At 48.8% G+C, this 24,650-nt stretch overlaps 1 protein-coding gene across 2 annotated transcripts in view; it reads right to left on the reverse strand.

The window, feature by feature from the left end:
• The window catches only part of LOC140429714 (inorganic pyrophosphatase-like), a 70,261-nt gene extending 47,678 nt beyond the window's left edge, over positions 1–22,583 (reverse strand). Inside the window, exons 1-2 of one of the 2 annotated variants that reach the window (XM_072517045.1) lie at positions 22,368–22,583; positions 4,012–4,076 (exon numbers count right to left, since the gene is read on the reverse strand). In XM_072517045.1, the coding sequence (XP_072373146.1) occupies positions 4,012–4,076; positions 22,368–22,533 (231 nt within the window). In that variant the 5' untranslated portion in view covers positions 22,534–22,583. The remainder of the gene's footprint in view (positions 1–4,011; positions 4,077–22,367) is intronic. The other variant, XM_072517044.1, reaches the window with a different exon arrangement.
• Between the last annotated feature and the right edge of the window lie 2,067 nt (positions 22,584–24,650).

Raw genomic sequence — 24,650 nt, forward strand, 5'->3', positions numbered from 1 at the left:
TGGACAGTTGAGGTTCCCGAGGGTGGAAGAGGAAATGGTGGAAGGACTGGGAACCCCAATTGAAATTGTGGAAATAATTGAGAGGCTGGAGGGCATACAGTCAGACAAGGCCCCAGGGCCAGATGGTTACCCAGCGGAATTCTATAAGAAGTTCTCGGAGATATTGAGCCCACTGCTGGTGAGGGCATTTAATGAAGCAAGAGAGAAGGGAGTCCTCCCCCCCTCATGAGTAGAATACTGGGTCTCGCTTCATGCGGATGACTTGCTCCTGTACATCTCAGACCTGTTAGGGGGATGGGGGAAATTATGTGGATCTTAGGGGAATTTGGCAAGTTTTCTAGGTATAAATTGAACATGCGGAAAAGCGAGATGTTCGTGATCCAGGCGAGAGGGCAGGAGAAGAAACTGGGAGATCTGCCGTTTAGAATGGTAGGAAGGAGCTTTTGATATCTGGGAATCCAGGTGGCTCGGGAAGGGAGACACTGCACAAGTTAAACCTGTCCCGGCTCATAGAACAAATGAAAGAGGACTTTAAGAGATGGGACATGCTCCCGCTATCACTGGTGGGGAGGGTACAGACCGTGAAAATGACAGTCCTCCCCAGATTCCTGTTTGTCTTTCAGTGCCTCTCCATCTTCATCCCAAGGGCCTTTTTCAAACGAGTGAATAAGGTGATTTTGGGCTTTGTGTGGGCGGGCAAAAGCCCGTGAGTGAAGAAAGTATTGTTGGGGAGGGGGTTTGGCGCTGCCGAACTTATGTAATTACTACTGGGTGGCCAATATAGCCATGATTAGGAAATGGGGGCGGGGGGAGGTCAGTGTGGGAGCAAGTGGAAGCGGCATTGTGTAAAAACACAAGTTTGGGGGCACTGATAACGGCACCTCTTCTGCTCTCGCCGGCCCGATACTCCACAAGTCCAGTCGTAGTGGCGGCTCTGAGAATCTGGGGGCAGTAGAGGAGATATAAGAGACAGGAGGGAGCAACAGTTTGGACCTCGATCTACAATGGCCATCGGTTTGTACCAGGCAGACTGGATGGTGGGTTCCGGAGATGGCAGAGAGTAGGAATTGGGAGGATGGGAGATCTATTTATAGACAGGAGCTTCCCCAGCATGAAAGCTTTGGAGGATAAATTTGAATTGCCAGCAGGGAATGGGTTTAGATACCTGCAGGTAGGGATTTTTTGAGAAGGCAGGTTTCGACCTTCCCGCTGCTGCCACCATGGGGGATACAGGACAGGGTAGTTTCCAGAACATGGGTGGGAGAAGGGAAGGTATCAGATATCTACCAAGATCTTATGGAGTCGGAGGAAACTCCGAAAAAGGACCTAAAGGGCAAGTGGGAAGACGAGCTATAAGGAGATAGAGGCGGGTCTGTGGGCGGATGCCTTAAGTAGGGTTAACACATCCTCATCATGTGCCAGGCTGAGCTGATACAGTTCAAGGTAGTCCACCGGGCACACATGACAGTGGCCCAGATGAGCAAGTTTTTCTGGGTAGAGGACAGATGTGCAAGGTGCGTGGGAAGTCCGACAAATCATGTCCACATGTTTTGTGCATGTCCGAAGTTTAGAGGGTTTTGGCAGGGTTCGCTAAGGCTATGTCCACGGTACTTTAAACACGGGTGGTGCCGAGTCCTGAGGTGGCGATTTTTGGAGTGTTGGAAGAACCGGGAGTTCAGGGGCGAAAGAGGCCTTTGCCTCCCTGGTAGCCCGGAGACGGATCCTGCTGATGTGGAGGGATTTAAAACCCCCGAAATTGGAGGCCTGGGTTAGTGACATGACTGGGTTTCTCAGTCTCGAGAAAATAATACCGTGTGCGGTACGGTAGCACAGTGGTTAGCACTGTTGCTTCACAGCGCCAGGGTCCCAGGTTCGATTCCCAAGTTGGGTCACTGTCTGTGAGGAGTCTGCACGTTCTCCCCGTGTCTGCGTAGGTTTCCTCCGGGTGTTCCGGTTTCCTCCCACAAGTCCTGAAAGATGTGCTGTTAGGTAATTTGGACATTCTGAATTCGCCCTCTGTGCACCCGAACAGGTGCCGGAGTGTGGCGACTAGGGGATTTTCACAGTAACTTCATTGCAATGCTCTTTTAAATAAATTTAGAGTCCCCACTTTTTCCAATTAAGGGGCAATTTAGCGTGGTCATTTCGCCTAACCTGCACATCTTTGGGTTGTGAGGGAGAAACCCACGCAAACATGGCAAGAATGTGCAAACTTCACACGGACAGTGACCCAGAGCCGGTATCGAACCTGGGACCTTGGCGCTGTGAGACAGCAGTGCTAACCACTGTGCTGCCCTTTCGTTGCAGTGTTAATGTAAGCCTGAGTGTGACAATAATAAAGATTTTTTTTTACAGGATCTTCCAGCCCCACTAAATCAATGGACTTTTGGCTGGTTCACCGTTCTGCTGTGACGGGATCCGCTATGGCAGGGCTAGAAAATCCCGGCCACTATAGTAGTAGGTGACCCTAAATTAACATTTTGATTGAAAGCTTAAACAGGTTATTAAAGGATTAGCTGTCTTTGATGTGGGATTATAAATGCAAGTCTATTTTTATAAGCGATTAAATATTTGAGGGAATTTACATGTTTTGAATGAGCTTTCATGCATATGAATGTTCTTTTCACTTAGTGAAGGTTGCAATAGGTATTAAGATGTGTATTTTATAAAAGTGGTACATAGAGCCCACTTGACCAGAAACCGAATGAGCAGGTTCTTCCCAGAGGTGGAGGACAGATGTGAACGGTGCCAAGGAGGCCCCACCAACCATGTCCACATGTTCTGGTCTTGCTCCTTGAACCATATCCTTCAATACTCTCATCTAATAATTATCTGTCAAATTCAGTGTGGAAAATTTCAATTAACTCTGGGCAGCACGGTAGCACAAGTGGCTAGCACTATGGCTTCAAAGCGCCAGGGTCCCAGGTGGGTCACTGTTTGTGCGGAGTCTGCACGTTCTCCCCGTGTCTGCGTGGCTTTCCTCCGGGTGCTCCGGTTTCCTCCCACAGCCCAAAGACGTGCAGGTTAGGTGGATTAGCCATGATAAATTGCCTTTAGTGACCAAAAAGGTTAGGAGGGGTTATTGGGTTACGGTGGAAGTGAGGGCTTAAGTGGGTCGGTGCAGATTCGATGGGCCGAATGGCCTCCTTCTGCACTGTATGTTCTATGTTCTGTATCCGTGCATTTTGAAGGAGAAGCTTCCAGAGTTTACTCAGCCTCTTGATCCATAATTGTCCCTCAGCAAACATTATTAAAAAGCACCCAGATTGTATGCTTGATTATCTCATTGTGCATGTCGGACCCTGATGTGTTCAAATTGCTGTCACATTTCCTTGCATCAGTGACTACACCTCAAACGTTAGTTATCTGGCATGCTTTGGAATGTCCTTAGAAACATGAAAGGCACTGTATGAATGCAAATTCTTTCCTTTTATTTGGACATGCAGAAACTACTGACATACTCACTGTCGAGGCAGGAGGTGAGGACCATTGAACAGCACAAAAAGGTAAAGAGGTTGGAATTAAGGACAGCTAAAATCTAGACTGAGCTGTGTTGGTCTCCCATTGTTATTTCCATAACTTGGAATGCGTTCTGAAGGAGGAAGAGTACGAGATATAGAATTATAGGCTGGTATAATGCAGAAACAAGTCATTTGTCCCACAGAATCAATGCTGCTGTGTCGTACCATTCATCGCTCCAAACAAATAATTAATTCAGCTACAGAGCACCAGCACAGAGGGAAAGGTTAAGAGCATCGTATGTGCACCAGTTATAAAGCAGAGGAAGAGGCCAGTTAATTTCTGTAGATGTAGAGAAGATGTAAAGTGGAGTGCTAATATTTGCTTCATACGTTAAAAAGTTTTATTTTTATACCAAATATTTTGGAAATTGGTTTGAATGACAGTCTATAATCCACCTGAGCGAATGGTCAACCCACCTTTGGGTAGACCAATAAACTGGTGAAATTATTAGCCTGAAATGAAGCAAAAATACCATGTGGTGGCATTTACCTTGTCAATCACTGCACAGAGTGGAATATCATGAAAAGGAGAAATGTATTTACCCTCAGAATTCTCTGCAAACGAAAGGAGATGATGAAGATTAGACAGTTATCATTCCGAGACAGAATACACAACATTCCTACCAGTAATCATAGAATTTACATTGCAGGAGGGGTTAGACAGGCAATTTTTGTTATTCAACTATTTTCCCAGGGACCTCAGCTCTCCCAGTGTAGTGATAATGGAGTGCTGCACTGTCGAAGCTCCCATCTTTCGGATGAGACATTAAAAAATGGCCCCTTTGCTCGCTCAGGAGAACTTAAAAGATCCCATGGTACTTTTCAAAGAAAAGCATGGGACCTCTCCCAGGTGGCGTGGCAAATATTTATCCTTCAATCAACACCATTAAAACAGAATATCTGTCATCAACTCGTTGTTGATTCTGGGACCCTGCTGGGCCCATATTGTTTGCTGCAATTCTTATGTTACAGCAGTTAATAAACCTCAAGAGGTACTTCATTGACTGTAACTGTTACGAAAGAAGCTTTATAAACAGAATTCTATTCTTTCTTTTAATGATCTTTAGCGTGGAGGAATTGAAGTCAATGCAATCAGACTTAGGAGTGCTAGAACACTATTTTGGGTTGGATTTTCAGTTTGGAGGTGGGCAGCGGGAGTTGAGACATTTCCCAGCTCGGCACGCCTGGGAACGTCAGGACAATGTACTTTCTAGCCCTCACCCCCCCCCCACACACTCCCCATGCTCATTCCATGCCAACTAGTGCCCTCTGCCAACCCCCATAAGCCCCTCATACCCTCCATGCCAAGTTATCTCCCTCCAATCACATCCTCGCCTCTCATATCCTCCATGCCAAGCTATGGCCCTCCACCCACCTACCCCAGCCCCCTGTGCCCTCCATGCCAAGCTCTGGCCCTCCACCCATCCCCCCGTACCTTCCATGCCGAGCTATGACACTTCCATGCCCATTAACCCACCACACACACTATAAAGAACAATGAACCCTAAAGTGACACAGGATGTGTTAAAAAACAAAGTGCTGGACAAACCCAGTGGTTTGGCAGCATCTTTGGAGAGAAGCAGGGTTGCTGTTGAGTCAAATATAACTCTTCTCCGGAATGGAGGTTCTGCACACAGCAATTAAATATATATTTAACTTTTGAGGGAACTTAAGTGAGGAAATGTGTCTCTTTTTGTTCCTGATTCTCCAACGGAATGACAATTCGCACCCTGGTATTTAAAGACCGTCGTTGCCTCATAATCAATACATACCCACCCTAAACTCCCCAAATCAATTACCTCCTGTAGTTCAACAACTTCCGCCATAACAGCCCATCAAGCTTTCCAATTGTCAACCTCTGATCTTTTTAGTATCCAATCTTCCTTTGCCCCAACATTGGTGATGGTCTTTTCAGATCCTGCATGGACCAGCTGGCAGATGTGTTCGCGGACATCTTCAACCTCTCCCACCTCCGTTCCGAGGTCCCCAACTGTTTCAAGAAGACCAACATCATACCAGTGCCAAAGAAGAACCAGGCTGCTTGCCTCAACGACTATCGTCCGGTGGCCTTGACATCGATCGTAAAAAAGTGCTTCGAGAGGTTGGCAATGAGGCACATCAACTCCATACTCCCAGAATGCCGAGATCCACTTTAATTCGCATACCGCCAGAACCTGTCTTCAACAGACACCATCTCCCTGGCCCTACACTCATCTCTGGAGCATCTCGACAACAAGAACTCCTACATCAGACTCCTATTTATTTATTTTTTTATAAACAATTTTATTCAGGTATTTTTGGCATATAAAACAATGACATTGTATAGTACCGTACAAAAGGAAAAGCAAATAGTACAAACCACGACTCCATTTGCACAAGGACCTGCCTAAACCACCCCCGACTCTACACTACCCTAGTGCCCCCCCCCACCCCCCACTGCTGACGATTAATTCTCCGCGAAGAAGTCAATGAATGGCTGCCACCTACGGGCGAACCCCTAAAGTGAACCTCTCAAGGCGAACTTAACTTTCTCTAGACCGAGAAAGCTCGCCATGTCCGATAGCCATGCTTCGGTCTTCGGGGGCTTGGAGTCCCTCCATGCCAACAGTATTCGCCGCCGAGCTACCAGGGAAGCAAAGGCCAAGACATCGGCCTCCTTCTCCTCCTGGACCTCCCGGGTCCTCCGACACCCCAAAGATTGCCACCTCAGGACTCATTACCACCCCAGTTTTCTAAACCCGGGACATGATGTCCGCGAATCCCTGCCAGTACCCCCTGAGTCTAGGGCACGACCAGAACATGTGTACGTGATTAGCCGGCCCACTGGGGCATCTGGCACACTTGGCCTCCAGCCCGAAAAATTTACTCATCCGGGCCACCGTCATGTGGGCCCAGTGCACGACCTTAAACTGGATCAGACTGAGCCTGGCACACGCTGCGGTCGTGTTTACTCTGCCCAGAGCTTCTGCCCAAATAGCATCCTCCCCCCCCCCCCCCCCCCCTCCCTGCTCTCCGGGGGCATCATAATCACATTAAGCAACCTTCTTAACTTGGCCGCCAGTTGCCTACCCTTTACGAACCCAGTTTGATCCTCCGCAATTACGTCCAGTACACAGTCCTCAATTCTAGTCGCCAAGATCTTGGCCAGTAACTTAGTGTCTGCGTTGATCAAAGAGATCGGCCTATAAGACCCACAGGCCTCCGGGTCTTTATCCCGTTTCAGAATAAGCGAAATAGTGGCCTGCGACATCGTCGGGGGTAGAACCCCTCTGCCTCTTGCCTCGTTTAAAACCAGCACCGGCCCCACTATCTCGGCAAATTCTTTATAAAACTCTACCGGATACCAATCCGGCCCCGGGGCTTTACCCGACTGCATGATCTTCAGGCCCCCCAGTACCTCTTTGATCCCAACCAGGGCCCCCAGTCCGTCTACCAACCCCCTACCCACTCTTGGGAAGGTCAGGCCGTCCAGAAATCGTTTCATCCCCTCCGGTACCCTGGGGGGGTTCCGAAATGTACAGCTTATTATAGAAGTGCCTAAACACCTTGTTCAGCCCTGCTGGGTCCCCCACCAGATTTCCCTCCTCATCCGCTATTCTTCCTATCTCCCTAGCCGCTTCTCTCTTCCTTAGTTATTGCGCGAGCATTCTGCTGGCCTTCTCTCAATGCTCATATATCGCGCCTTTTGCCTTTCTAAGCTGCTCTACGGTCTTGCCTGTAGTCAGCACCCCGTACCCAGCCTGCAGCCTCTGTCGTTTCCTGAGTAACTCTGGCCTCGGAGACCCCGTGTAGCTCCTGTCAGTCCGTAAAATTTCCTGAACCAGTCAGTCCGTTTCTGCCCTGGCTGTCCTGTCCCTGTGGGCCCGGATTGAGATCAGTTCCCCTCTCACCACTGCCTTCAGTGCCTCCCAGAGCACTGCTGCTGAGACTTCTCCGGTATCATTTACCTGCAGGTAATTCTGCATGCATCTCCTGAGTCTCTCACACACCGCCTCGTCCGCAAGCAATCCAACTTCCAACCTCCATTGTGGGTGCTGGAAGCTATCCTTACAAATCCGTCGGTCTACCCAGTGTGGAGCATGGTCCGATATGGTAATTGCCGAATATTCTGCCCCCACCATCCCGGCCCCTATTCATGACAAAGAAATCAATTTGGGAATACACTTTGTGTACGTGGGAGTAGTACAAAAACTCCCTCGCCAACGGCCGGATAAATCTCCACGGATCAGCTCCCCCCATTTGCTCCATGAACCCTCTCAATTCCTTTGCCATCGCTGGCAACCTGCCCGTTTTTGAAGATGACCGATCCAGGCTCGGGTCCAGGACTGTGTTAAAGTCCCCACCCATGACCAGTTTGCGTGAGTCCAAGTTGGGGATCTTCCCTAGTAACCTCCTGATGAGATCCACATCGTCCCAATTAGGGGCATACACAATGACCAAGACTACTCTCACCCCTTCGAGCTTACCCCTAACCATAACAAATTTGCCACCCCTGTCCGCAAATGTACCCTCCGCCTCAAATTGAACCTTTTTATTAATCAGGATCGCAACCCCCCTAGTATTAGTGTTGAGCCCCGAATGAAAGACCTGACTGACCCAGCCCTTCCTTAACCTAACCTGGTCTGCCACTTTCAGGTGCGTCTCCTGCAGCATGACTACGTCTGCCTTCAGAACCTGCAAATGCACGAACACACGTGCCCTGTTCACTGGCCCATTTAGCCCTCTAACATTCCAGGTGATCAGCCTGGTTGGGGGGCACTTCGCTCCCCCCCCCCCTTTGCCGATCAGCCATCCTCTTTCCTTGGTCAGCCCCCCAGCCATGTGTCGCACTTCCTCTGGCCTGCCTCCTGGCCAGCTCCATCCATGACCTCCTCACTGTCGCCATGTCCAGTTTCCATCCTTGTCAGCAGATCAACTTCCCCCTAAACGCCCACCATAACCACACCTTTTTAGCTATTTTCTTTTTTATTTTCCGCCTACCAAACCTCCAACCCAACAAGAGACCCCAAAAAGGAAACATTTAGGGAAACCATCGCAACCAAAATACATCAACCTAAAAAGGTTGAAAAAACGAAAAGAATGGACCCAAGCATGCAGGCATCTCTCAAAGCGAGAAAGAAACAAAATAGACTTAAAAGTTCTACCATGAGTCCAAGAGTCCTCAGCTGAGAGCCAGCCCTTGCTTCTTAACAAAGTTCATCGCCTCCTCGGGTTCCTCGAAATAGTGGTGCTGGCTCTCATACGTAACCCACAGTCGCGCCGGAAAAAGCAGCCCGAATTTCACCTTGTTCTTGTACAAAATCTCCTTCACCTGCCTGTAGCCTCCCCTCCTCCTGGCCTCCTTAGTACTCAGGTCTTGGTAAACACGCAGGGTGCTACCGTCCCAAGTACAGCTTTGTGTGCTCTTGGCCCATTGCAGAACCCGCTCCTTGTCCAGGTACCTGTGGAACTGGACCACCATCGCTCGCCCGGGACCCCCTCGTCACGGTTGCCTCACCTGCACGCTGTGTGCCCTGTCCACCATCGGCGGGCGAGGGAACACCTCGTTCCCCAGCAGCTTCTGCAACATACCCTCCACATACACGGCGGCATCCAGCCCCTCAGTCCCCTCCGGGAGGCCAACAATTCTTGCATTCTGCCGGCGGGATCTGTTGTCCAGCTCCTCCAGCCTTTCCAGGAGCATTTTTTGCTGATCCCTCAGCCTCCGAATCTCCACGTCCGTCACCGTTTGAAAGTCCGCCTGCTCCTCCACCGTCTTCTCCAGCTTCTGGAGCTTCTCAGCCTGATCATCCAGCCTTTTCCCCAATCGGTCCATCGACTTCTGGAGCGGCTCCAAATTATCGTGCTTCAGAGCTAAAAAGCCCTCCTGCATGGCCTGTAGCAGCTGCTCCATTGTAGGCTGGGCTGTCGGCGCCTTCTTCTGGCCACCGGCCATATTGGCCTCTCTCACAGCCTCCACCGTGCCCTTGTTTGACCACTTCTTCTGCTGTTTACGGTCCCTCTGGCTTCTTAAGTCCATACAACTCTGTATGGGTTCAGTGCCTGAGTACTATTGCTTTTCAGTTCCGCGCTCAAAAGCGCAAAAAAGTCGAGGGAAAAGGTCCAAATGTCCGACCGAAACGGGAGCCATCAAATGTTCAACCTACTCCCTCATAGTTGCCACCGGAAGCCCCAGTCTCCTATTTATTGGCTACAGCTCCGCCTTCAACATCATAATCCCAGCCAAACCCATCTCAAAGCTCCAAAACCTATGACTTAGCTCCTCACTCTGCAACTGGGTTCTCGACTTTCTGACCCACAGACCACAATCAGTAAGGATAAACAACAACACCTCCTCCTCGATAGGGAGGTGTAGACAGAGTCAATGGATTAGAAGCGTGTAATGGGCTGGGCTGTGTTTACGACTCTCTGTAGTTTCTTGCGGTCCTGGGCCGAGCAGTTGCCATACCAGACTGGAATGCAGCCACATAGGATGCTTTCTGTGGTGCACCTGTAAAAATTGGTAAGAGTCAACGTGGACATGCCAAATTTCCTTAGTTTCCTGAGGAAGTATAGGCGCTGTTGTGCTTTCTTGGTTGTAGCATTGATGTTGCTGCGTACTTAGCCCCCTACTATACTCCCTATACACACACGATTGCGTGGCAAGCTTTGGCTCCAACTCCATCTATAGGTTTGCTGACAACACAAAGGTAGGGGGGCGGATCTCGACCAACGATGAGCCAGAATATAGGAGGGAGATAGAGAACCTAGTGGAATGGTGTAACAACAACAATCTCTCCCTCAATGTCAGCAAAACTAAAGAGCTGGTCATTGACTTCAGGGAGCAAAGTATCGTACACACCCCTGTCAGCATCAATGGTTGTGGCCGTTGGGCACTTCTCTCGCAATCGGGGACGGTACAACTGATCATTCCATGACCCTCCCGACACCCGTCACAACCCACCCGTGGGTCGCAACCCCAAGTTTGAAGAACCCTAATGCAGTACGGTGTTCAATTTTAGTTTCCCTAACTAAGGGAGGATATACTTTCCCTGAAGGTTCACAGACTAGTTCCTGGGAGGAGGGCATTGTCCCTTGGGGAGAGACTGTGTATTCTAGGCCAATATTCATTGGATTCTGAAGAATGAGAGGTGTTCAAATTGAAATATATAAAATTCTTAAAGGGCTCGACAAGGTAGAAGCTGAGATGTTCCCCTTAGCTGTGGAATCGAGAACATGGGAGTCACAGGATACGGGATCAGCTACTGAGGATACAAATGGGGAGAAATGTCTTCACTCTCAGCGTTGTGAATCTTTGGAATTCTCCACCCAGAGGGCTGTGAATGCTCAGTCATTGAATGTTTTCAAGCGAATTAAGGGATATGGTGATAATGTGGGAAGGTAGAGTTGAGCCAGAGGATCAGACATGATCTTATTGAATAGTGGAGCAGAGTCAAAGGGCCAAATGGCCTACTCAAGCTCCCATTGCTTCTGTTCCTAAAAGCCAGGTAAATTCGAGGCTAGAAATAGGAAGATAGAGCAGCTAAACACGTGGCTAAACAGCTGGTGTAGGAGGGAGGGTTTCCATTATCTGGACCACTGGGAGCTCTTCCGGGGCAGGTGTGACCTGTATAAGAAGGACGGGTTGCATCTAAACCGGAGAGGCATAAATATCCTGGCCGCAAAGTTTGCTAGTGCCACACGGGAGGGTTTAAACTAGTATGGCAGGGGGGTGGGCACGGGAGCAATAGGTCAGAAGGTGAGAGCATTGAGGGAGAACTAGGGAATAGGGACAGTGTGGCTCTGAGGCAGAGCAGGCAGGGAGAAGTTGCTGAACACAGCGGATCTGGTGGCCTGAAGTGCGTATGTTTTAATGCAAGAAGTATTACGGGTAAGGCAGATGAATTTAGAGCTTGGATTAGTACTTGGAACTATGATATTGTTGCGATTACAGAGACCTGGTTGAGGGAAGGGCAGGATTGGCAGCTAAACGTTCCAGGATTTAGATGTTTCAGGCGGGATAGAGGGGGATGTAAAAGGGGAGGCGGAGTTGCGCTACTGGTTCGGGAGAATATCACAGCTGTACTGCGAGAGGACACCTCAGAGGGCAGTGAGGCTATATGGGTAGAGATCAGGAATAAGAAGGGTGCAGTCACAATGTTGGGGGTTTACTACAGGCCTCCCAACAGCCAGCGGGAGATAGAGGAGCAGATAGGTAGACAGATTTTGGAAAAGAGTAAAAACAACAGGGTTGTGGTGATGGGAGACTTCAACTTCCCCAATATTGACTGGGACTCACTTAGTGCCAGGGGCTTAGACGGGGCGAAGTTTGTTAGGAGCATCCAGGAGGGCTTCTTAAAACAATATGTAGACAGTCCAACTAGGGAAGTGGCGGTACTGGACCTGGTATTGGGGAATGAGCCCGGCCAGGTGGTAGATGTTTCAGTAGGGGAGCATTTCGGTAACAGTGACCACAATTCAGTAAGTTTTAAAGTACTGGTGGACAAGGATAAGAGTGGTCCTAGGATGAATGTGCTAAATTGGGGGAAGGCTAATTATAACAATATTAGGCGGGAACTGAAGAACATAGATTGGGGGCGGATGTTTGAGGGCAAATCAACATCTGACATGTGGGAGGCTTTCAAGTGTCAGTTGAAAGGGATTCAGGACCGGCATGTTCCTGTGAGGAAGAAGGATAAATACGGCAATTTTCGGGAACCTTGGATGACGAGAGATATTGTAGGCCTCGTCAAAAAGAAAAAGGAGGCATTTATCAGGGCTAAAAGGCTGGGAACAGACGAAGCCTGCGTGGAATATAAGGAAAGTAGGAAGGAACTTAAGCAAGGAGTCAGGAGGGTTAGAAGGGGTCACGAAAAGTCATTGGCAAATAGGGTTAAGGAAAATCCCAAGGCTTTTTACACGTACATAAAAAGCAAGAGGGTAGTCAGGGAAAGGGTTGGCCCACTGAAGGATAGGCAAGGGAATCTATGTGTGGAGCCAGAGGAAATGGGCGAGGTACTAAATGAATACTTTGCATCAGTATTCACCAAAGAGAAGGAATTGGTAGATGTTGAGTCTGGAGAAGGGTGTGTAGATAGCCTGGGTCACATTGAGATCCAAAAAGAAGAGGTGTTGGGTGTCTTAAAAAATATTAAGGTAGATAAGTCCCCAGGGCCTGATGGGATCTACCCCAGAATACTGAAGGAGGCTGGAGAGGAAATTGCTGAGGCCTTGACGGAAATCTTTGGATCCTCGCTGTCTTCGGGGGATGTCCCGGAGGACTGGAGAATAGCCAATGTTGTTCCTCTGTTTAAGAAGGGTAGCAAGGATAATCCCGGGAACTACAGGCCGGTGAGCCTTACTTCAGTGGTAGGGAAATTACTGGAGAGAATTCTTCGAGACAGGATCTACTCCCATTTGGAAGCAAATGGACGTATTAGTGAGAGGCAGCACGGTTTTGTGAAGGGGAGGTCGTGTCTCACTAACTTGATAGAGTTTTTCGAGGAGGTCACTAAGATGATTGATGCAGGTAGGGCAGTGGATGTTGTCTATATGGACTTCAGTAAGGCCTTTGACAAAGTCCCTCATGGTAGACTAGTACAAAAGGTGAAGTCACACTGGATCCGGGGTGAGCTGGCAAGGTGGATACAGAACTGGCTAGGCCATAGAAGGCAGAGAGTAGCAATGGAAGGATGCTTTTCTAATTGGAGGGCTGTGACCAGTGGTGTTCCACAGGGATCAGTGCTGGGGCCTTTGCTCTTTGTAGTACATATAAATGATTTGGAGGAAAATGTAACTGGTCTGATTAGTAAGTTTGCAGACGACACAAAGGTTGGTGGAATTGCGGATAGCGATGAGGACTGTCGGAGGATACAGCAGGATTTAGATTGTTTGGAGACTTGGGCGGAGAGATGGCAGATGGAGTTTAATCCGGACAAATGTGAGGTAATGCATTTTGGAAGGTCTAATGCAGGTAGGGAATATACGGTGAATGGTAGAACCCTCAAGAGTATTGAAAGTCAAAGAGATCTAGGAGTACAGGTCCACAGGTCACTGAAAGGGGCAACACAGGTGGAGAAGGTAGTCAAGAAGGCATACGGCATGCTTGCCTTCATTGGCCGGGGCATTGAGTATAAGAATTGGCAAGTCATGTTGCAGCTGTATAGAACCTTAGTTAGGCCACACTTGGAGTATAGTGTTCAATTCTGGTCGCCACACTACCAGAAGGATGTGGAGGCTTTAGAGAGGGTGCAGAAGAGATTTACCAGAATGTTGCCTGGTATGGAGGGCATTAGCTATGAGGAGCGGTTGAATAAACTCGGTTTGTTCTCACTGGAACGAAGGAGGTTGAGGGGAGACCTGATAGAGGTATACAAAATTATGAGGGGCATAGACAGAGTGGATAGTCAGAGGCTTTTCCCCAGGGTAGAGGGGTCAATTACTAGGGGGCATAGGTTTAAGGTGAGAGGGGCAAGGTTTAGAGTAGATGTACGAGGCAAGTTTTTTACGCAGAGGGTAGTGGGTGCCTGGAACTCGCTACCGGAGGAGGTGGTGGAAGCAGGGACGATAGTGACATTTAAGGGGCATCTTGACAAATACATGAATAGGATGGGAATAGAGGGATACGGACCCAGGAAGTGTAGAAGATTGTAGTTTAGTCGGGCAGCATGGTCGGCACGGGCTTGGAGGGCCGAAGGGCCTGTTCCTGTGCTGTACATTTCTTTGTTCTTTGTTCTTTGTTCTATTACCAGTCGCACAAACAGCTTTTAGAATCATTAAAGAGTACCAGGTAAAAAGGTTGTTTAGTCTAGCTACCAATGAGTAACTTGTAGCTTTGTAATTAACTTTTTAACATATATTTTGCAAGAAACAGCATTTAAGGATTCTTGACAGAAAGGCCATCAGCTAACTAGGTATATTAGCTGCTAAGGCTCTACAGGTTTTAAAAGCCAGAAGAATGGGCTACCTGAGATTTTAATTATTGCACTGACTCGTGGCAACAGCATTGTAATGGTGGTCTGCTCAAGGACAGGTCCTCAGTTCATTTCTCCATGCCTCATGGTCCTGCAATTGTTTGTAAGAGCCTTCCAATTGTCAACTTTAATTAACCAAATGACTAGGGAGAATCCATGAGGTGACAATATTGTACACTTAATCACAAAACATTATGGTCACAGTCATAGATTGGCTAGCCATTCAGAATTATTAGATGGCTGTGGACGTTAGGTAATTATGAGCGATGAGTAGTCTACTGCCCTTTGTATGATTGCAAGGAGCTAGCTCATTCTTCTGCAGGTAAGTGATAGCCACAGATAGAAGATTCTGGGCGGGATTGTCCGTTGCCCGACGCAGAAATCGGGAACGGCGAATGGGCAGAGAATAGCTCCCGACGTCGAAATCGTGGCAGGCGCCGGTTTGGCACCGAATCGTGATGCTCTGCCCCCTTCAAATCGGGATCATTGCGCCGCACGCCACGCACAATTGCGACCAAATTTGCATCTCATTATCGGGCCCACCCGCGATGCTCCGCCTCTGATGGCCAAGTTCCCGACGGCGCGGGCCACATGTGGTCTCAACAGCTGTGAGCCTGGTGTGGTTGCTGCGGAGAGAGAGGGCATACAGATAGTGTCCAGCACCGCCATACATCGCCGACAGTCATGCCGCTGGCCGGGGGGCTCCTGCCAGGGCTGGAGGGAGTAGTGGGGGTAGCCAGGAGGTGGGGTCGGGGTTGGCGGGTACGCGGTCCAGCACAACAGGCGCCATGTTTTTGGGCGCAATCGGTGTGTGTGTGGGGGGTGTAAGTGTTTGCGCGGCTGCAGCTTGTCAACCCTGCGCGTGTCCAGCACGGACCCACCGATTCTCCCACTGTTTTCCGTAGGTATTTCACGCGGCGCCAGTGCTAGCCCCTCACCAGTAGTGGATTCGGTGTGGGTGTCGTGTCGAGTTTTCCGTCGTGGAACTCCACGGATCCTCCGTTGGCTTCAGCACTTTCCTGCAGGAACGGAGAATCCAGCCCTCTGTCTGACAGATTGCCGTGTCTGAGATCTTTGAGAAATAGATGGACTCATCCATTAGCTGTAATCCTCTGACAGGCAGGCTCAGTCACAAGTTGAAATTGGACTTGATCGAAGCAGTCCTTGTTTTTCAGTCAATAGCCAAACAGTTGTCACCATATCCCTCAATTCCCTGGTACTGATCCAGGATGGCAACTATGTGACTGAAGTGACAGAAAGTACACAGTATAACATCTACATTTAGAAACCATATGATCTCCTAATTGGTTTATGCATTGAACAAAGTTCAAAAATTTGCTTTTTGCAGTATTATTCTATTTTTCTAATCCGTATCATGTAAATGAAACAACTTGTAGATTCACATTGGTGATTCAATGGGATTAAGTGTGCATAAAGACATTCCAATGCGATTAAGTGAGTGTAAAGACATTTCAAGACATTAGGGCAGCACGGTGGCACAGTGGTTAGCACTGCCACTTCAAAGCTCCAGGGACCCGGGTTCAATTCCGGCTTCGGTGACCGTGTGGAGTTTGCACTTTCTCCTCGGGTCTGCGTGGGTTTCCTCCGGGTGCTCCAGTTTCCTCGCACAATCCAAAGATGCTCAGGTTAGGTGGATAGGCCATGCTAAATTGCCCCTTAGTGTCCAAAAGGTTAGGTAGGATTACTAGGTTACAGGGATTGGGTGGAGGCGTGGGCTAAAGTAGGGTGCTCTGTCCAAGGGCCGGTGCAGACTTGATGGGCCGACTGGCCTCCTTCTGCACTGTAGGGATTCTCTTCTATCTTTCAATGTGATTAAGTGTCTACAAAGATGTTTGTGTGATTAAGCATGTACAAAGATGTTTCAGTGTGATTAAGTGTGTACAAAGATGTTTCAGTGTGATTAAGCCTGTATAAAGACATTTCACTGTGATTAAGCCTGTATAAAGACGTTTCAGTGTGATTAAGCCTGTATAAAGACGTTTCAGTGTGATTAAGCCTGTATAAAGACATTTCACTGTGATTAAGCCTGTATAAAGATGTTTCACTGTGATTAAGCCTGTATAAAGATGTTTCACTGTGATTAATCCGGTATAAAGATGTTTCACTGTGATTAAGCCTGTATAAAGACGTTTCAGTGTGATTAAGCCTGTATAAAGATGTTTCACTGTGATTAAGCCTGTATAAAGAAGTTTCACTGTGATTAAGCCTGTATAAAGACGTTTCACTGTGATTAAGCCTGTATAAAGACGTTTCACTGTGATTAAGCCTGTATAAAGACGTTTCAGTGTGATTAAGCCTGTATAAAGACATTTCACTGTGATTAAGCCTGTATAAAGAAGTTTCACTGTGATTAAGCCTGTATAAAGATGCTTCAGTGTGATTAAGCGTGTATAAAGATGTTTCAGTGTGATTAAGCCTGTACAAAGATGTTTCAGTGTGATTAAGCCTGTATAAAGATGTTTCAGTGTGATTAAGCCTGCATAAAGACGTTTCACTGTGATTAAGCCTGTATAAAGATGTTTCAGTGTGATTAAGCGTGTATAAAGATGTTTCAGTGTGATTAAGCCTGTATAAAGACGTTTCACTGTGATTAAGCCTGTATAAAGATGTTTCAGTGTGATTAAGCGTGTACAAAGATGTTTCAGTGTGATTAAGCCTGCATAAAGACGTTTCACTGTGATTAAGCCTGTATAAAGATGTTTCAGTGTGATTAAGCGTGTATAAAGATGTTTCAGTGTGATTAAGCCTGTATAAAGACGTTTCACTGTGATTAAGCCTGTATAAAGATGTTTCAGTGTGATTAAGCGTGTACAAAGATGTTTCAGTGTGATTAAGCCTGTATAAAGATGTTTCAGTGTGATTAAGCGTGTATAAAGATGTTTCAGTGTGATTAAGCCTGTGTAAAGATGTTTCAGTGTGATTAAGCGTGTACAAAGATGTTTCAGTGTGATTAAGCCTGTATAAAGATGTTTCAGTGTGATTAAGCCTGTATAAAGACATTTCACTGTGATTAAGCGTGTATAATGATGTTTCAGTGATGAAACCTGTATAAAAACGTTGCAGTGTGATTAAGCGTGTATAAAGATGTTTCAGTGTGATTAAGCGTGTATAAAGATGTTTCAGTGTGATTAAGCATGTATAAAGACGCTTCAGTGTGATTAAGCGTGTATAAACACATTTCAGTGTGATTAAGCGTGTATAATGACATTTCAGTGTGATTAAGCGTGTATAAAGACGTTTCAATGTGATTAAGAATGTATAAAGATGTTTCAATGTGATTAAGTGTGTATAAAGATATTTCAATGTGATTAAGTGTGTAGAAAGATGTTAGTGTGATTAAGCGTGTATTAAGATGTTTCAATGTGATTAAGCGTGTATAAAGACGTTACAATGTGATTAAGTGTGTATAAAGACGTTACAATGTGATTAAGCGTGTATAAAGACGTTACAATGTGATTAAGTGTGTATAAAGACTATACAATGTGATTAAGTGTGTATAAAGACTATACAATGTGATTAAGTGTGTATAAAGACGTTACAATGTGATTAAGTGTGTATAAAGACGTTACAATGTGATTAAGCCTGTATAAAGACATTTCAGTGTGATTAAGCCTGTATAAAGACGTTTCAGTGTGATTAAGCCTGTATAAAGACATTTCACTGTGATTAGGCCTGTATAAAGAAGTTTCACTGTGATTAAGCCTGTATAAAGATGTTTCACTGTGATTAAGCCTGTATAAAGATGTTTCACTGTGATTAAGCCTGTATAAAGATGTTTCAGTGTGATTAAGCGTGTATAAAGATGTTTCAGTGTGATTAAGCCTGTACAAAGATGTTTCAGTGTGATTAAGCCTATATAAAGATGTTTCAGCGTGATTAAGCCTGTATAAAGACGTTTCACTGTGATTAAGCCTGTATAAAGATGTTTCAGTGTGATTAAGCGTGTACAAAGATGTTTCAGTGTGATTAAGCCTGTATAAAGATGTTTCAGTGTGATTAAGCCAGTATAAAGACGTTTCACTGTGATTAAGCCTGTATAAAGATGTTTCAGTGTGATTAAGCGTGTACAAAGATGTTTCAGTGTGATTAAGCCTGTATGAAGACGTTTCACTGTGATTAAGCCTGTATAAAGATGTTTCAGTGTGATTAAGCATGTACAAAGATGTTTCAGTGTGATTAAGCCTGTATAAAGATGTTTCAGTGTGATTAAGCGTGTATAATGATGTTTCAGTGATTAAACCTGTATAAAAACGTTGCAGTGTGATTAAGCGTGTATAAAGATGTTTCAGTGTGATTAAGCGTGTATAAAGATGTTTCAGTGTGATTAAGCATGTATAAAGACGCTTCAGTGTGATTAAGCGTGTATAAACACATTTCAGTGTGATTAAGCGTGTATAATGACGTTTCAGTGTGATTAAGCGTGTATAAAGACGTTTCAATGTGATTAAGTGTGTATAAAGACGTTACAATGTGATTAAGTGTGTATAAAGACGTTACAATGTGATTAAGTGTGTATAAAGACGTTGCAGTGTGATTAAGCGTGGATAAAGACATTACAATGTGATCACGTGTGTCTAAAGATGTTTCATTTCTCATTTTGCCATAGACCGTCGGCCTCAGTAACTTATAAATAGCAATCGGTTAACAAAACGTTTATAAGTTGTAAGGTACATCGTAAAACCAGCTTTAAGGAGGAGAAAGTGATGCTAGGCCTAAGAACAAAGAATAAGAAACGTGCAGCACAGGAACAGGCCCCTTGGCCCTCCAAGCCTGCGTCGGCCATTCTGCTTGTCTAACCTAAAACCTTCCACAGTTCCAGGGTCCATATTCCTCTATTCCCATCCTATTCATGTATTTGTCAAGATGCCCCTTAAATGTCACTATCGTACCTGCTTCCATCACCTCCGCCGGCAGCGAGTTCCAGGTACCCACTACCATCCGTGTAAAAAAACATCCCTCGAGCATCGCCTCTAAACTTTGCCCCTCATACCTTTAACCTATGTCCTCATGTAATTCACTCTTCCACCCTGGGAAAAAGCTTCTGACTATCCACTTTGTCCATGCCCTTCATAATTTTGTAGCCTTCTACCAGGTCGCCCCTCGACTTCCATCGTTCCAGTGAGAATAAACCGAGTTTATAATAATAATAATAAACGCTTATTGTCACAAGTAGGCTTCAATGAAGTTACTGTGAAAAGCCCCTAATTGCCACATTCTGGCGCCTGTTTGGGAGGCCGGTCCGGGAATTGAACCCGCGCTGCTGGCCTTCGTCTGCATTACAAGCCAGATGTTTAGCCCACTGTGCTAATCCAGCCCCTTCTATCCAACCTCTCCTCATAGTTAATGCCCTCCATACCAGGCAACATCCTGGTAAATGCCTTCTGTATCCTTTCCAAAGCCTCCACATCCTTGTGGTGGTGTGGCGACCAGAATAGAACCTTATATTCCAGGTGTGGCCCAACTAAAGTTCTATACAGCTACAACATGACTTTTCCAATCTTTATATTGAATGCCCCATCCATATGGTTTCTTGACTACCTTCGCCACCAGCGTTGCCACTTTCAGTGACCTGTGGACCTGTACACCCAGATCTCTGTCTGTCAATACTCTTAAAGGGATCTGCCATTTACTGTGTAATTCCCACCTGTATGAGACCTTCTAAAATGGGATTACCTCACATTTGTCTGGATTAAACTCCATCTGCCATCTCTCCGCTCAAGTCTCCAACCGACCTATATCCTGCTGCATCCTCGGACAGTCCTCATTGCTATTTGCAATTCCGCCAACCTTTGTGTCATCCGCAAACTTACTAATCAGACTAGCTACATTTTCCTCCAAATCATATAGATACACTACAAACAATAAAGGCCCCAGCACTGATCCCTGCCCCAAGAGTTAATGTTTCAGGTTGAGATGACCTTCCATCAGGAGGGGTTGCCTGGGAGGTGGGAATGGGGTTGTTGCGGTAATGGGATGGCTCTGATGAAAAGCCATCAACCTGAAACATTAACTTTGTCTCTCTCCTCAGAGTTGCTGCCTAACCTGATCAGTACTTCCAGCAGAAGTACTTTCTGCTGAGTACTTCCAACAGGCTTGTTTTTATTTCAGATTTCCAGCACCTGCAGTATTTTATTTTTGTACTGGTTCTTGGAACACTGGTACTTACTGAGGTACGGGTATTAGATGCCCTGGTACTATGACACTGTTAAGTGGGAACCTGTTAAATCAGAGGCGCACTTGGGAAAGGCCCCTGGCACTGCATTCGTACAATTGTGTTGTGGACAGCCCTGGCATATGGATGCAAGGCAATGAAACAGGGAGTGGAGGGACTGCCTGCCATGAGAAAGGGGAAGAGAGGCTGCCAAGCACAGGTAAGGGGCTAACTGGCACTAACAGGGTTGCATGGTGTAGTGGAGGAGGCTGGTAACGGGTTGGCGAGGGGGCTGCTTCCCTGTGTGGCAGTAAGATTGGATAGACCTTGGAGGCGGGGCTGTGGGAAAGGGGTCGTGCAGCCGTGGGAGGGAAGGGCTGTGGTGATAGTGCAGGGGCTGGGTGGGGCCATGTTCCAATGGGGGGGGGGGGGGGAGACGCAAAGAGGTCTGTGAGGGAGTCGGCGCCGGCGTGGAGTTGGGGGCGGAGCCTGAGCGAAGTGGGGGGCGGGGCTGGTGCGGAGTGGGGGGCCGGTGCGATGCGACTTGGTGGGGGCGGGGCCGGTGCGATGCGACTTGGGGGGGCGGGGCCGGTGCGAAGCGGGATGGGGGCGGGGCCGGTGCGAAGCGGGGTGGGGGGCGGGGCCGGTGTAGGGCCGGGGCAGTGTAGGGGCGGGACGGGGAAGGGGGCGGTGTAGGGGGCGAGGCCGGTGCGGAGTGGGGGGGCGGCGCCGGTGCGGAGTGGGGGGGCGGGGCCAGTGCGGAGTGGGGGGGCGGCGCCGGTGCGGAGTGGGGGGGCGGCGCCGGTGCGGAGTCGGCGCCGGTGCGGAGTGGGGGGGGCGGCGCCGGTGCGGAGTGGGGGGGGCGGCGCCGGTGCGGAGTGGGGGGGGCGGCGCCGGTGCGGAGTGGGGGGGCGGGGCCAGTGCGGAGTGGGGGGGCGGCGCCGGTGCGGAGTGGGGGGGCGGCGCCGGTGCGGAGTCGGCGCCGGTGCGGAGTGGGGGGGGCGGCGCCGGTGCGGAGTGGGGGGGGCGGCGCCGGTGCGGAGTGGGGGGGGCGGCGCCGGTGCGGAGTGGGGGGGGCGGCGCCGGTGCGGAGTGGGGGGGGGCGGCGCCGGTGCGGAGTGGGGGGGGCGGCGCCGGTGCGGAGTGGGGGGGGCGGCGCCGGTGCGGAGTGGGGGGGGCGGCGCCGGTGCGGAGTGGGGGGGGCGGCGCCGGTGCGGAGTGGGGGGGGCGGCGCCGGTGCGGAGTGGGGGGGGCGGCGCCGGTGCGGAGTGGGGGGGGCGGCGCCGGTGCGGAGTGGGGGGGGGGCGGCGCCGGTGCGGAGTGGGGGGGGCGGCGCCGGTGCGGAGTGGGGGGGGGCGGCGCCGGTGCGGAGTGGGGGGGGGGCGGCGCCGGTGCGGAGTGGGGGGGGGCGGCGCCGGTGCGGAGTGGGGGGGGGCGGCGCCGGTGCGGAGTGGGGGGGGGCGGCGCCGGTGCGGAGTGGGGGGGGCGGCGCCGGTGCGGAGTGGGGGGCGGGGCCAATGCGGGGGCGGAGTGGGTTCTGGCGACCAGCCCGCCCGCTTGGCCAGTACATTTTAAATCTGCCTCGTGGCGGTTATGGGTCCCGCGCTTACGATGACGTCAATGATCAATGAGAAAATTGCTGCGGCTTTCACTTCCGGTCTGACCAAGAGCCGCCAGCTGACCTTTAACTTGACGGTGGCACTCGCTGCCCCAGTCACTCACTCAGGTAAAGTCCATGGTTCGGTGTCCAGGGCTGTCCTCGCTCCTCCTTCCCGTAACTGCGGCTCATTATCCTTGCATGACGGCCACCTAGGTCCTTCGCCGCCGATCTCAATGTCCAACTGAACAGCAGCCGAGCACTGTGCGCCAGGCGCTCAACAACGTACATAGCGGCAGCGGAAGGAATCTCTGGGCATCGAGGAACGGGGGAACTTTTGCATCAACACTCCCACCCCGGGCGGCCTAACCGGAAGGTCCACCTACTCGCCGCGCCCTCTACTGGGGAAAATGACCACGTCATCATCCAGCATTCTATGCGCAACTAGCGCTCTTGGAATGCCCACTTTTGTCGGATTGCGGCAACCACATCCGAAACCAAGCCCGCTCTTGAGAGCTTTACTGCCCTTTGCTGAAAGTCGCAGCTCGTTACATCCTTTCGTCTATAATAAGTATCAAGGGGGAGCACGGTGGTACTACTGCCTCATGGCGCCGAAGACCTGAGTTCGATCCAGGCTCTGGGTCACTGTCCTTGTGGAGTTTGCACATTCTCCCCATGTTTGCGTGGGTTTCGTCCCCACAACCCAAAGCTGTGCAAGGGAGGTGGATTGGCCACGTTAAATTACCCCTTAATTGGGAAAAATTAATTGGGTACTCTAAATTTATATTTAAAAAAGTATCAAGCTGCCCACTGAGCTGGTGAGGACACCTAATAATAATCTTTGTCATAAGTAGGCTTACACCAGTGACATCGAAACAAACCTGTTGGACTTTAACCTGGTGTTGTAAGACTTCGTACTGTGCTCACCCCAGTCCAACGCCGGCATCTCCACATCATGTTTAACACTGCAATGAGGTTACTGTGAAAAGCCCCTTGTCACCACATTCTGGCACCTGTTCAGGTACACAGAGGGAGAATTTAGGATGTCCAAATTACCTAACCACGTCTTTCAGGACTAGTGGGAGGAAACCGGAGCACCCGGAGAAAACCCGCGCAGACATCTGCACGATGTTGCGTCTTTTGGCATCAGCTTTGGTTTAGTCGGTCACACTTCTGCCTTGGGTTCAAAATTCAAGGCTGACACACCTCTACTGTATTTAATTGAGGGAGTGCTGCAGTGTTGATTGAATGAGTCATTCAACTGAGGTCTCCAGCTGCTTGTTTGGGTGGTTGATCCCATGGCATTATTTCAAAGCTGAGCAGGAGTCATCCCCTAATCAGAAAAACAGATTATCTAGTTCTAAAACGTCAGCAACCCTGCACGTAGATTTGTAGCCTAGTCCCTGGGGGCCTTATTTGGGGTGTCGGACATAGCAGAATCGCAGGCGGGAACGTGAACAGATGATTTAGCTTTCGTCTCACGGATTGCTCGCAGGCGGGTCCTGTTGGCGTGGAGGTCAGCCTCTCCACCCAGTGCCTCAGTGTGGTTGGGGACCTGGTGGGAGTTGCTGTATTTGGAAAAAGTTAAGTTTACCTTGAGGGGGGGGCAGCACAGTGGTTAGCACTAGGACTATGGCGCTGAGGACCCAGGTTCGAATCCCAGCTCTGGGTCACTGTCCGTGGGGAGTTTGCATATTCTCCCCGTGTCTATGAGCTTCACCCCCACAACCCAAAAGATGTGCAGATTAGGTGGATTGGCCACGCTAAAATTGCCCCTTAATTGGAAAAAATAAATAATTGGGTACTCTATAAATTTATTTTTAAAAGTTTACCTTGAGGGGGGTGCGATTGTTCCACGAGATGGGGTCTGTTTATTCTGCACTTTAAAGAGATGGTTACCATCAGCTGCTAAGGGGAGGGGAATGCTGTGTTATTGGTTGGTGGAATGGGGTGGGTGTTTGTTCTTGATGGTTTGCATTGTTTTGTTTAATATGTAAAATGTCAAAAACCAAATAAAAATATTTTTTTTAAATAAGAATTTTACATGAAGTTTAACAATCCATTCAATGACTTCAGCTGATGCAGTGTGAATGGCTCTGATGCCACTAGCAGTAGGACACTCTGTTCAAACGTTCAGTATATGGGTGGCACAGCCCAACTTGGATGACCAGTCACAATTTGAGCAGTTCCTCACCTTCCACTTGTGGCCACATCTTCCCTGGCTCAACCTCGAGCAGGTTGAGAGTTGTACTCCACCAACTGAAATCTGATTACTGACCCAAGAGGTAATGTTTGCAGTCAACCAGGCACGCTCTTGCAAGATGGGGCTGTCATCAGTTTGTAGAGTACAGAGTGCATTCCAGTCTGGAGTAAAGAATTTCAGATGATTCGTGTTTATTTTTTGAGGT

Source organism: Scyliorhinus torazame, chromosome 9 (assembly GCF_047496885.1).
Source record: "Scyliorhinus torazame isolate Kashiwa2021f chromosome 9, sScyTor2.1, whole genome shotgun sequence".
Lineage (NCBI taxonomy): Eukaryota > Metazoa > Chordata > Chondrichthyes > Carcharhiniformes > Scyliorhinidae > Scyliorhinus > Scyliorhinus torazame.